Source organism: Rhamphochromis longiceps, linkage group LG15, assembly GCF_057381845.1.
Source record: "Rhamphochromis longiceps isolate RC_006_pf linkage group LG15, R_longiceps_female_GT1.1, whole genome shotgun sequence".
Classification (NCBI taxonomy): Eukaryota; Metazoa; Chordata; class Actinopteri; order Cichliformes; family Cichlidae; genus Rhamphochromis; species Rhamphochromis longiceps.
Genome location: NC_140571.1, coordinates 24,830,612 through 24,845,191, shown reverse-complemented (window position 1 = coordinate 24,845,191; position 14,580 = coordinate 24,830,612). Strand labels below are relative to the sequence as shown.

At 38.7% G+C, this 14,580-nt stretch overlaps 1 protein-coding gene across 1 annotated transcript in view; it reads left to right on the top strand.

Annotated features, from left to right (window-relative positions):
- myt1la (myelin transcription factor 1-like, a) overlaps nt 1-14,580 on the top strand; it is a 93,362-nt gene that overhangs the window by 34,899 nt on the left and 43,883 nt on the right. Inside the window, exon 6 of the mRNA XM_085381652.1 lies at nt 14,062-14,555. Coding sequence (XP_085237778.1) covers nt 14,062-14,555 — 494 coding nt within the window. The remainder of the gene's footprint in view (nt 1-14,061; nt 14,556-14,580) is intronic.

Here is a 14,580-nt window from a genome sequence, read left to right as displayed (position 1 = left end):
ACCAAGAAGGGAACATCTAATGGTAATTTTTTTGACAACTTTTTGACTGCTTGCTTTTGCCAGTAAAGCTCATCAAGAAGTTGTTTTTGGTCCACATAAAACTCAAGGTAATTTTTTAGATTGACAGAGAGTAAGTTTCTTAAACAAAACTGTGGATTTTTCTCTTTGTGTTGGACAAATTATCAGTATATTCTAATCATCTGAGGTGCAAAAGTAAAGAGGTTCATTACACGTGAATGTTTTCTATTTTGGGTGTTGATTGACTCTTAGGTTGTGTCACATCCGCCATCATTAGCATTCCTGTTCAGGATTCTTTTAAAATGTCACTGGAAATCTTAAGCTAGATCACAATTGAAGATTTCTGCATGGTCTATCACATGACCCAGTTACTAATGGACAGTACTGGCTCATTCTGGAGCTATTTGGGTAAATGTACACATACAGATGTGTGGGCTGTGGCATTGCAGTCTTGTGCGCCGCTATGGCACAATCCTGCCGTAACGATCAGGGTAAAATTGATTGCATTGGAAACAATAGCTCAAATTAACAGACCTTCATTTGGATGGAGTGATCCTGTCTTTCACTGACATGTTTCAGAAATATGGCTTGGCGAAGACAGAGAATTTTTGGACATATCTACCACTGACAGACTGTATTACCAAAGGCCAATTTATCATGGACAAGAACCCAGTGAGGGAATTTTTTGGATTCTCCTGAGATGGTGCATTAGGCAGCTGTGTTTTATAAAATATTCAACCAATTTAAAAATGATGCGTTTAATAATCCGACGATTATTTGGCAAAAGGAACGTAGATACATTGTAACTATGTATTACATTTTATTTTTTCTCCCTCTAAACTTCATAGTAAATAGACTAGTTTTTACATGATGCTGTTCTGCTCTACTTGAGCACTTGGATACAACATGCCTCATTCACACACATGGGGGGAAAATTGGGGTTTAGTATCTTGCCAGGGATTGAACCACCAATTTTCTGATTAGTAGCTGACCTGCTCTAGCTGCCCCCAACCTTATAGCTCCTGGTATTTCCCAATGGTCTCCCATCTGAGATCAGACAAGATTGGGCTTGCTTACACTTGATGTCCAGCGACATATGCTCGAAATGCAAAGCAGGAATATTTATACATTCCAGTCAATCTTGGCCACTTTCTCGATCAGTTGGAATCGTTGACCCTATGACTAAGGAAAGACACTTCCTCCTCAAACATAGAAGCTACGTTAGAAATGATATTATATTAAAAAAAACATGTTGGCAAGAGATCATAATGGTATTGAAAACCTCAGCAGATCTTTGGGATGGATTTTTATTGGCGATGTTTGAAGTTGTAAGACATGGTTGTTGCCTTCTTTGTATCTTTCTGTTTCTATGCCGTTGCCCCTTCTTTCTTTCTGTATTCATGTACTTAAGTAAAATAATGGATACAAATTGTGTATATTGTGAAATATGACAATACAGGATTTGAACAGATAAAATGGAGAGAAAAGTGAAAAAGAATAACAAAAAAGTTGCAGACTTTTCTTGGCGGTGGCTCACAGGCTTCAAACGTCTCACTCAGCAGCTGAGAAAACGAATCCTACCAACATTAAATGGGCTCATGTCACGGTTTCAGACCTCCTCGATCGGCAGGTCACAGCCTTCATCTCAGTAAATTCGTCCCTCTGTCACGAGGCTGCAGATAGAAAAAAAACCCCAATCTGGTGGAGTGTGGCGCTGCGAAGTCCTCAGGTCACATCACTCGGGCTGTAGGACAGATGGTTTGTGCCTCAGATCTCTATCACCTCTGGAAATAGTGAATTACCAACATAATTAGAGGAGCTCTAAAATTTAAAAAAAGCATTAAAAACTTTTTTTCTTGCCAAAAAAAGACAAAAAACAAACCTGAGGAAGTTATGTATGCACAAACATAGAAGTGAAACAACATGAAACCACCAAACTTTTTCTGCACAAATCCTGGTAGAACACGTATGAATTATAAAAACCAGGTGAAATATATATCAAAGCAAGTCTGCTGTATCTCCACTGAAGTAGACATGGATCACAGAGGTTTTCCCTCAAAGAAGATCTATTTGAAATCTGAATATGAGAATATATATATATAGATATAGATATACATATATACATATATGTATGTGTGTGTGTGTATTCATAATAAATGTATATATAGAGATTATATACATATTATATATATATATAGAGAGAGAGAAATTTATTATGAAATCCAAGCACTTGGATTTCATTGGAGTATGTCCAAAATAAGCATAAAATATCTTTTTTAAGTGTAGGTGGTTGGTCTGTGTGTGCGTGGGGGAGGGCGGCATGCAGAGGGTGCACAGCTAAGGACAGCATTTCGATAAAGCCCGTGGTAACAAAGAGATAATGAGGAGGGCATGATGGTGAATCGCTGGCAGGGCAGACGGATGGCGCAGCGAAGGGCACAGAGGAAGCTCGGGAATTTCAGTGTTGGGCGAAGAAAGAGTCAAACGGGGGGGAAAGAGTGTCAATATAGGAAATGCACACCTGTTTATTAACGGTTTCATGTTGGTGAGACGACAAAGATGGGATTTGCTGTAGTATTGCCCTTACATCCTTTTTCATTACTCTGGTTTTACTGTTACTCAAAGTGTTTATTCAGGCTTAAGGAGTTGCGATGTCGATGCATTTAAACTAGATTAACTCTGTTTTGCTGTTGCTTGCTGGTAGTTCAGCACAGTGATTCAGGTAGTTCAGTGAAAGGGAAAATATTTATTTATTTATTTATTTATTTTATTTCACCGTTTTTTTCTCTATGTAATTAAAGACTGTTCAATAACATTGCACTCTTTTTTGTGATGATCCTGAGTGTGTGACATGCGCTGCAAATAAAGGCTGCATGTAGTTTCTGGGTCTGAAAAGTGAAGTCGGGGCAGAAGTGGCAGTCATGTTTTATGCTTTATTGTTAATTTGACTCTAAATGGGATTGCAATGTACAAAACAACCGTCTTTTTAGTTAGAAAATGAGATAATATTCCCATTGTCATCATTTTCTTTTTACTCAAACCTTAAACCATGTGAGCATAAGCTTCATTTACCAAAGGTCTGCCTTTTATTTGGAACCAGAAACCTCACCCCCTATTAGCCACTGGAAAAACTGCAGCTTGTGGTACTGCTATATTGTCTTGACTTTGCAGATCCAGAGGATTTGGCCATCTTTGTATACAGTCTACTATGTTCTGTCAAGAAAATTAGATTGGATTTTTTTGGCAGTAGCAATAAGAAAAGAACCAACATTTTATTATTTAAATCAGTCAATAATATTATATATAATTTTCTTATCTCATGGACAGACTCCAGTACAGTGCTGGACTGCAGTAGGCGATGGCAGTCCTTGTTCTGCTTTGCAGCCTTGCTTAGTTACAAAGCAGTGGCAGCAGCTCTCCAGCTGCTTCAGGTTTTGGTTTGAGTGGACCTCCAGCTCACAGCGCATCTCAAAAGAACAAGGGCTGCTGTTTCCAGCTGCAGTTCAAGATGGTGGGCATAAAATGGGACTTGAGACAGCCGAATTACATTGAATGTGAAAAAGTGAGTGGTGTTCTTGTGCAAGACAGGTTGCTGATTCGTGAGGGACTGAATTTCAAAATAAGAATAATGGTATTGTCCACCAATCCTTCAGTCGTCATAACAGATAAAAATACAAATGAATTGCAAATTTTACTTTGGTGGCTGACAAAAAAAAAACAAACCCTAAGCAACCTGTCCAAGTACAGTGTGCATGAGAAACCCTGGAGTGTATATCACTCTAGAGAATACTACATACCACAATGTGTTACATTAGTGTGCTGTTTATGTGCAGTTTGAGTTTCCCATGTGGAAGATTTTGTGTGTTTATATGGGATTTGTTGGCAGTAAGCTTTATCCCTTTGTCTCGTCTTATTCCCCAAACCCAACCTCCTGCTTTGAGGATCCATTCACAATTTCTCCCTATTTCTCCCTATTGTTCTGCTGGGATCAATAACTCCTTGAGGCAGAGACGCAGTTAGTGCTTTCAGTGCTGCTGAATGAGTTTGGGGAGGAGACAGTCAGGTTCAGAGTCACTGTCTCTCTCCCTTTCTCCATGCTTCTGATTCTCCCTCCTTCCCCTACCTCTCTTTCTCTCTCTCTTTACCTCTCTCGCTTTCTCTCTGGAGGATGTCACCATGGCGACAGCACTGTGCGGATGCTGCAGTATGAGGACCAGGAGGGATGCAGCCTGTCTCCCATGGCAACTGCTAGTATACGATGTGAACATTGTGTCGCCCACACCACCTCCCCCCCACCAACTCCTTGTATCACTGTCACCACCCAGTCTCTTATAGATCTCCTCTGTCACCTCTGGCACCAGAGCTGAGGGCACTAATCCCACACATGCTTGGATATAATTATCACACAGCTGCCGGTTTATTAACATAAGTAATAGCAAATGGAAAGCTGATTTTAATAAACAATAATTTATCCTCTTAATGGGGAAAATATATAACTGTTAGTCTCACCTTAGCAATGTTTAATAATAAATGAACCGCAGTCATGTTATAATGATTTCTGATTTTGCTGACAGGTGTTAATATGTACGATTAAACTGAAGCTAACGCTGATGCTTTAAGCTCAGATAGACTGACTGCAGGGTAAACTGAAATAAACGGACTCTCTTTGTTACTTTGGTAAGTCAGCGTGTTCATGTAGAGACAGTAAATCCCTCACAGGTGTCCTCAGTGGAAAAAAAAGTGACTCTTGTACTTGTTTCACACCAACACTTGGTGTCAATGCTGGTTGGAGCCCAGTTCTCCCTTGGTGCCTCGGGAACCAGCAGGTTTAGTTTGAAGAAAATTATGGCAAGCAGAATCTTGTTGGATCCATCTGTTATTTATTGATGAATTGATTTTGACAGATTCAGCGTTTTATTGGCCAGTTTTGCATGAATCCATTTCAAGACTGTGTACCTGCATTACTTTGGTGGATCAGAGGTTTAAGAGCTGAATGAGAATACTCTCTAAATCGAATAATGGAAAATATTTTGAATTTTCAGCCATCTAGTCATTGATCGTGATGTAGATATAAAAATGTGTAAATTCAAGGTGTGCTTAAAGACAACTGCTAGTTGTCACACACAGACAATATAAAGCACTCCAGCTTTTGTTTGAGTCTTCCCATTCTGAGCTTTTTGGCCATTGGCATTTTATTTTACTGCTTCGAAAACAACACTGCATGTTCATTTGCTATAGCAACTCGATGGCATGAGAGTTAAATCCTAAAGCGAACCCTTTAATGTCTATTTGACTTTAAATAGGGCAGAAACTTAGACAGTGAATAACATGAGGAATTTAATAAGACATTAAACTAGAGATTGAGACATAAACTCCTCAGAAAGGTGTTTAATTAAATACATAATCAAGAGCAAACTATCAATTTTTTCTCACAGACTGCTACACAATGTTACCTCTATTTGCAAATCGCCACCTGCTGGCCATTAAAAAGACACTGAGACAAAAAGGAATATCAGGTGTAACTTTAAGAGACCAGAATACACTGTTCCTTTCCATACAGAAAAATAATGCCCTGTAAACAATTGATAATCTACAGAAGTCCTCATAGAAATGATGATAAATATGTGGGTGTCTTTGTTAGGCACCTCCACTTGTCCTCATAGCCACATAAATGGACTGCAGTTTGTGTCACAGAGGCAGTAATGGACTCTGGCTGTCCAAAAAACACACAGAGTGTCCACTTAGACACAGTAATGGATAAGCTGTCATGCAACACTGTGTAGAGTTCGCTGTTGCGTTGCATTCTTTATTTTATAAAAACAATATCTGATGTTGGATATTCTAAACTGCACCAAGATCCAGATCCTCATATAGATAACCAATAAATTATTAAGTGATTCAGCCCACAGTATGTATTCAATCATAATGCTTCAAGACTGCAGCACACCAGTTTAGAATGAAGAAAAAATGTAGTGTGTAAACCCACCCTCTCTTGTTCCCTCTCTCTGTCGCTCTCTTTTCCTCCCCGTAATTACCATGCGTAGTCTCTCGCCCTTGTCTGCAGTGTTCCCTCGTTTCTGATCTGCTTTAATTACCACTGGAATTTTAATTGGCGGGAGACAGCAAGGTGGCCGAGGTCACACTTGCACACATGCACAGGCAGGAAGGAAAGTTGGCAGCCTGACAGCCTATAAGGTAAAAGACGAAGGGATCATTTGAGGAGAAGCGTGTTTGCATGTGTGCGCGTGTCATCTTGAAGGAATATTCACTGCAGTGGTTTGTGGTGAATGAGCAGCTTTTAATCACTGTGCTCGCTCTGTTCTCCTTCTACACTCAAATCTGAGTTTTAAAAAAAATCCAATGTTGTTGAAATATTTATGCAAAGCATTTAGTAAATAAAGAATAAAATAATAGATGCCTTTTATTTCCCAAATCAGTGATTATATATAATGAAATATAATGATGCAATTTTATACATAATTTCTTGCAGACTAGACATAGATTCATCTGTATATTAAGCCATATTAACTTTTAAAATGATGGTAATTAAACCATTACTTGAAAAGCTGTCACATGACTCAGGCATCTTATTTAATTGTAGACCAATCTACAGACATCTATCTAAAAAAAATCAGCAGTCATACAACAGCCAACTGACGGCAGTTGATTCAGAATTCATCACATTTCATGAACAGTCCTAAAAGCCCTGAGTTCAGTGTTTTATGCTGTTGACAATAATATTTTATTACAGTGATTAGAGCATGCTTTATTAGTGGTTTAGTGGTTTGCATCATATCTATCCAATAGACTCCATTTTATTCATGCGAATGGATCCCTTAGCTAATAGCATTATAACATTATACATTTTCATTGCTTTGCAGATGACACCCAACTCTATCTATCCATGAAGCCAGATAACACAAACCAATTAGTTAAACTGCAGGAATGGCTTAAAGACATAAAGACCTGGATGACCCTTAATTTCCTGCTTCTAAATTCAGATAAAACTGAGGTTATTGTACTCGGTCCTAAAAATCTTAGAAATATGGTGTCTAACAAGATGCTTGCTCTGGATAACATTACCTTCAGTAAAACTGTGAGGAACCTTGGTGTCGTTTCTGACCAGGTATGTCCTTCAATACACATATTAAACAAATATGTAAGACTGTTTTGTTGCATTTCCACAATATCTCTGAAATTAGAAACATCATTTATCTGGGTAACTTTGGATATGGCCAATACAAAGTCAAGCTCAGGCTTCACTGTTGAACATCAGTTACGGCAGAGGATGCTTTAAAACATGTATTGTTGAAACATTTATTCAAAGTTTCCCTGAATGTAACAAAAGGAAAAAGGGACAGGTCACGTTCTTGTGTACTTTCAGAAAGATTGGATTTGGCATTTTCATGGTGCTTTTAAGGACAGGCTGACGGTACACACCTGCCTCTACAGATTTTCCCTCTTTGTCAGCTTTTTGAGAAGAAAAATTGGCTGAAGCTACAGCAGGAGATTCAGATTCAGCTGCCTGTTTTGTTTTTCCACCGTCAGAGTTTGAGTTTCAGACCGTTCTGGCAGCTCATATAAACAGACCGCAGATTGGAGAGCATTGGGTTAAGGTTATGTACACTGGTCTGAGGTCAGTGCATCAGAAACCTGTGCCAGCAGAGACAGACTGCATCTGTTGTGTTAATGCTAATAAGCATACTACTGGTGAGATGTTTCAGAACTAGCATGACTCTGACTCAATTTGGTAGAAAACAGTGTTTGCATGTGGGACTGTTTCAAATGTCTTTATTCATGTTGCCAGATGAAAAGAGACAGAAAAGCAAAGAAGTAAACAAACCCATTTTTTAATAGACTGCTTGTGATAAAATGAGCTCATTATCGCCTAATGAGGCTGATTCCTTCAAAAACTGTCTGACTGACTCTTGGCCTCGTATTTTCATTCAGCTAGGAAGTGTAGCAGACAGACGCACTACAATGTGCTAAGAGTTTTGCAAGCTACAAATGTGTGTCACTACACCATTTATGGATTTTATCTGCTTTAATCAGATGATTGATGTCACTCAGGTCTATTTTCAGCAATTTTGTACACTCATTTGGTCACTTCTGAATGTTTCTTTTAGCATAACAGATTTACTTCTTGTTCTTCAGATTATAAGATAATAGGAAGCTACTTACTCCTGCTTGAGAAACAAAATATATGTAGTCAAGTCAAACAAAGTCACTTTTATTTGTGTAGCTGTTTTGCAAAACAGCAGGAGTTAACCCAAAATGCTTTCCAGCTGATTGTACAAAAGAAGCATACAGAATAGATAGTGACAGCACCGAATAGCTAGTGCTAAAGACTTTGAAAGAAACGACAAGAGAAACATGACAACCACAAAATGTAAAAGCCACAAAAACATGGTGGCAAATAGCGTAAATAAAGGAATACACTATAAAACAAAATCGGTACAAATATGTCCCGGTAAGTTTCTTTCTTTTCTTTTCTGAACAGTAGTTTATGTGCATTTCAAAGCAAAAAGAAAAAAAAAGAATCGTTATATGTAACTAAGTGTAAAGTAAAAGAAATCTTTAAAACTACAGTTCAGTGAACTGTTTTAAGATAAAGAAATTTACAGTATTTCATTTATTTATCTATTCTTCTATACATTTTAACCACACATTTAATTGTACCATTTAGGAAAACCTTTGTTAGAAGAAAATTACAAGCATTTGTTTTTTTTGTTTTTTAACAGTGTAACTTACTAAATGTAAGTTAAATGTAAACAGAGTCCAGTAACTTAACAGAGTAACATGAACTAAGTAAAAATAGATGGCTTTTAAGACCTAATTTAGCATTTTTAACACCTGGACTTGACTTTATGTGGACTGTATGCAGACTATTGCAGAGCCTGGGGGCAAGCACAGAGAAAGCATGGCCACTTTGGAGAGATGAGGACTGAGAAATGTTGGTGGGAGGATGACCTAAGAGACCTGGAAGCAGAACGTATAGTCAGTACATCTGTAATATCATCACTGTGTTACTTATCCATTTAAAGTATGACTTCTCATAAGTACTTTTTTGTACCCTTGTTGTGTACCTGTGGTGACAGATTTTGTACAACCTTAATATTATGGTACAAAAAATGATATTAAAAAAACCCCCAAAACTTCAAAATCTGACATTCTTGGCGGTGGTAGGGGTGTACCCATTATTATTATTATTATTATTATTATTATTATTATTATTATTATTATTATTATTATTATTATTCACACACTTAAAATTGCCATTTGTGCTGCAATGTTTTAGTCTTACTGTCGCCACTTACCCTAACATGCATGTCATTTGACTGTGGGGGGAAACAAGAAGAAGAACGGAACGAGCTGAACCTGAAGCCTATTTGCTGAAAAAGATCTCAATTCTGCACCTTGCTGCCAATGTACAAGACTAAAATAGAATTAAACTTATATAACTTATAATTTGTTCATGCATGTCTTTAAATGTATCACTCTAAAATCTAGGATCTATGTACCTTTTACTACATAGAGTACATATTTAGTTACTTGACCCTCAAAAAAGGTTCATATAGTAACTTGAGGGCCAATATTTAGCCCTACAGAGTTTGTGTGTTTGTATCTGTAGGGCCAAAAATGGACTTTTACTATACCTATTTTTTGACAGTACAGTGAAAAGCCTAGCACCTGGGTTTTGAACCATTTCAATCAAGAAAGGTTAAAAATTAAAAACTGTTTTAGATACTTTGCCTGAATATAATAAATGTTACACATATTTAGCATCATTCTTTGATTCTTTCTTTGTGATTCGCATGTTGCTCAGCTGCCCTTCCCTACCTGACCCTCACCATTTATCCCGGCTTGGGAAGCGGCTTGTTGCCCGCTGTGGCTGGGTTGCCGCTTTCTTTAGGGGTCTGTGGTGAACTCTAAAGGGAACCGCCAAGTAGAGGAAGAAGATATGAAATGTCACATTTATTGTTGTTATTTTTATCATTAGGGAGATAAATATGCTTAAGGAGGGGTAGATTTTTGTTGTTGTAGCAGTTGCTGCTTGTTTGCATCACCCACGCACGATCCCTCATTTCTCAAACTGGGATTTTTTGGCTTCGGTAGCAACAAAACCTAAATTCTAGGCTTCAAATCATCCCTTTGGAAAATGCAGAGGGATCACAGGAACACTACAGATGTGTTCTTTCTAGGTTAAGAAACTCTCTTAATGAGCTGCTTGCACTTTACTGCTTTAGGAAGGTTTCAGAATGATCTCAGAAAATTCCTGGGACGGTTTCTTCATGGGCAATGATTTAGCAGTGAGTTCAGTAATATAGACCAACGCCAATAGGCACTTTCCTACATTGTTGTTGAGCCGGTGAAATTAAAAGAAGAAAGTCTTTTGTGCAGGTTTGTGCAAAAAACACGCAGCGGTTTTTGTCAGAAAGACACAGCCACCTCCTCCATCTCGCCCTCCAAACATAAAATAAGCTCTTTCATATGGAAATGGACTAATTGATTTCCTAAAATCCACATTAAAGCCGTGTATAATTGTGCTCACTGTTTTGGAGCAATTAAAGCAGAATTTTCCCAACAGTTAATGACTATTATGGGATTTGCGTAATTGAGGCCCCGCTTGAATAAGCTTTGTTTGGTTTTTTTTTTTCTCGCAGCAGATTCTGGGCCTCAGCGAGAGGAAATCCACTCCAGTGTCTTAACACATGAGCACACAGCAGTGGGAGTCACAGCTCTTTGACCTTTGAACCTGGTGCACACAAAGCCATTCACACTCATGACCCTCACAATGTCTGCACACATCACACTCTTGGTTTCTCTGCTTGTTTGAGCTAAAAAGAAACAGTTTTCAGGGAAAATCTGACTTCACACTGTAATGTGACATGTGGGGAAGATTTGGTAAAATGAGTGAGATGGCAATACGTTTTTAACAGCATATATTTATATATATATTTTAATACTATATCCTTTGAAAAGGTCTTGGAACGAAGTAAATGTTGGTATGTTGCTCAGTGTGTTAAAACATTCACCTGAAGACTCCTCGTGCTGTTCACCTTACTAACAAACACTAAACATTTTATTAAAATTGTTTTCTACTTTTTTTGAATGTTTTTGTTTGCGCTCACTTGTTATCGACAGTATAATAACTTTTTGTGATAATAGCTTTTCCTAAATACTGTGCGGATGTGTTCATGCCTACTGTACACGCATGTATAATTTGTCTGTGGAGAGGTTCACAACAAAAACCAACGCAGTGTATTGTCAGGAAGGGGATGAAGGAGGTGTGTGCTATTGCAGACAGCAACTCTTCAAGGCCAAAACACAAAGAACTCATTCATTCAGTCATATGTTATCTCATGGGAGCAGAAATGTGTGAAAAGCCTCCATCACAGATTTCAGAGAGAGGAGGAAGGATCCAAATGCAAGACGCATAAAGCGGACGAAACTTTACAGTAGACGTATAATTAGAGCAGGGCGATATGACCAAAAATATTTATCACGATATACATTTGAAAATTTGCGATAACTGACGATATAATTGACACTAGACAAAATACTTTACAACTCCACAACTTTATTAGTGCAAAAAAACCCTCATCAATGTATTTTCACTTAAACAAGCAGCTTTTTTTTATGTGCATTAAAGTTATATAAAAACGTAACAGTGCAAATTCCTTGCTGACAGTTTAACCAAAAGGCATTTCCAGTGGAAATTGGCCGACATATCCTCAGCATAACCATGTATAATATCCACAAAACTTAAAAAGAGGTTATACACGCACAATACGGTAATATTATGTTGAAGCACAGTACGTATCACTCCGCCAGGCTCCTGCCTACGGTAGCCGTAATGTGCTGACAATCCATCAAGCAGTGCGGCTTCGTAGCTTAGCAAAGTCGTACTGAAACATTTGACAGATTTTCGAGCGCCACGCAATCGTTTCGAGGTCAGTAAACACAACCAGAATTCATACATGAGGCACACGGATTATAAGGGGCACTGTCGATTTTCAGAAGAATCAAAGGATTGATTTTTAAGTGTGCCGTATTTTCCAAACAACACGGTAATAACGACGGCCCGCTAGCATGCTCTACCAAAAATAGTGCTTTGTTGTGTATCTGACGGACGAAAGCCAAACCAGTTCCACACCACTGAAGTTGCAGCTTTTTTACAAACCAATTCTGGTTCATCCGTTTCAATCAACGATCCGCTTACGCCCTTCTCATTCTGCATCGCCGCGCATGTGTGTATGTAAACAAAGGCACTGCACATGCGCGTTTTACCCATATTCTATCGTGATATTTCATTTTCCTATCGTTGCCCAAAATTACACCGGTATTACCGTGAACGGTATGATATAGCCCAGCCCTACGTATAATCAATTTCAATCCAAAAGACAAAACAGCAATCATCAGTAACAACAGCACAAGTAAGCAGTGGTTCCTGTTTTTTTGAGATGCTAGAGGAATGTTTCTGTTTTGTTTAGAAGCACATTATAAAAAGGAATTAATTGAAACATAAATTTATACCTAAAGTTTCTCAGCACAGTGTGAAAGGTAGGAACATTACTCATCACAGGTATCTGAGTTGCACTTGCCCATCTTTGAAGCTTGTGCATCAAGCTATATGCTACACATATATAACAGAACATTCCTGATCATGTGACTTTAATATCTGACTTTAGTTACCACATTTAAAACTTGATATTGAAACAGAATGAGGGAACAATGTGGTCAAAGCGATCAATATTACGGGACGCTTAGATTTGAACTCAGTATCACACGTCGACATCCACAACTTGAGCAGCTGCTGCAGCTGCCACTATAAGGAGACAAATGATCAGCATGCATCATATGATTAATAATGCTCTCTGCATTCATACATTCAGTGTTCTGCTTCTTTAATGTTTTAGAAAGTTCATCATACCAACTGAACAGAACAAGGTCCCACCTTTTCAAACCCTGCTTTTTACTCCTGCCACCCTGGACTTACAGAGTTTGATAAGGATACCAGTAATATTTAACATCCTTTCCAGATATGAGCCCGTGCTCTTGTAACTTAGTCAATAATTTACAATAATTAATATGGTCAAAAGCTTTTGATTTTGAGGAAGCACATAAATATAGTTGGGTTTTGCCTGTTATACTTGTAAACATCTTATGTGCACAGTTAAACTGTCTTTAACCCTTGTATGGTGTTCGGGTCTGTGAGACCCGTGTTCAGTTTTTTTCAAAAGAAAAATTAAACAATTAATTATTTTTTCACGTGTAAATGTGTTGTGTCTTTCCACTCACTCCACTTGATTATAACTGATTTATTTATAACATTTTATATAAAAGAAAAACGAGAAGCACATTAATTCATAAATGTGATCTAACAAAGGTAAAGGGAAAAAATTAACCATGTTTGCTGTTCATATGTCTTGTAATTGGGATGAAGTAAACATCTGTTGAGTAATTTAACATAAAATTGTTTGATAGTGTTAATTTGGAAAGCCAAAACTCTAGCGGGTCCACCAGACCCATGAACACTGGCTGAGTAACAAAAATACGAACACCACACAAGGGTTAAGTCAGACAGAGGTCATACTTGTAAAACAAACGCTTCTGACAAAAAGGCAAGAGGCACAAACAAGAATGTTAAGAATTACTCTTAAATTTCTCTAAGAGGAAATCAGGTGGTATTAATTATAAATAACACACCTGCCTCCTGCACCCCGTCCCCTTCATTTACAGTATGATCGGTATTACTCTTCTGGATTCATATTTCATGGTAAATTTGGAAGTTTACCTGCTTCATTGGTATGAGAGGCCAAATACGAGCGCTCTCTCTGGCCAACCTGAGCTGATTATGGCTAAGTGCCGGTATGTGTTCTGGCTCAGCAGGATCAAATGTGTTTGTCAGATTTGGCTGTTTTTAAACTTATTTATCCTCTGAATCTGTTGCAGTTTGCAGCAAAAGGGCAAACGATCAAAGAGTAAATAGGAGAGCAAAGATGGTTACTGATCATGTGTGTGCCCTCTGTCCCATCTCAGCATCTACGGCTGCCCGCTGGCCAAGAAGAGGAAGGCTCTGGAAAAACAACCGCTGGAACCGGCTGCCAAGAGGAGGCCCTTCCTCACCTCCTGCCCGGGTGAGTTGGAGGAGGATGCTGGCAGCTATGGCAGCTATGGGAACGAAGCCATGGAGGTGGGGCAGGAGGGGAAGGAGCAAGGGGAGGTAGTTGAAGAGGACGAGGAGGAGGATGAAGGGGAGAGGGAAGGAGATGAAGAAGAAGAAGATGGCGAGGTGGAAGACGAGTTCTCGGAGGACAACGAGGAGCAGGGAGAAGAAGAGGAGGAGGAAGAGGAAGAAGAGGAGATAGAGGTGGAGAGAACAGATACAGCAATGGAGGGTGAGCAGGTGGAGGAAGAGGAAGACGGGATGGATGAGGAAGAGGAGGAAGACGGCTATGACGAGGAGGAGCAAGATGATGAGGGAGAGGAAGACGAGGAAGAAGAGGAAGAGGAAGAGCAGCGTCGTCAACAGGGTGAGTGTGCGGTTTGTTACTTTAG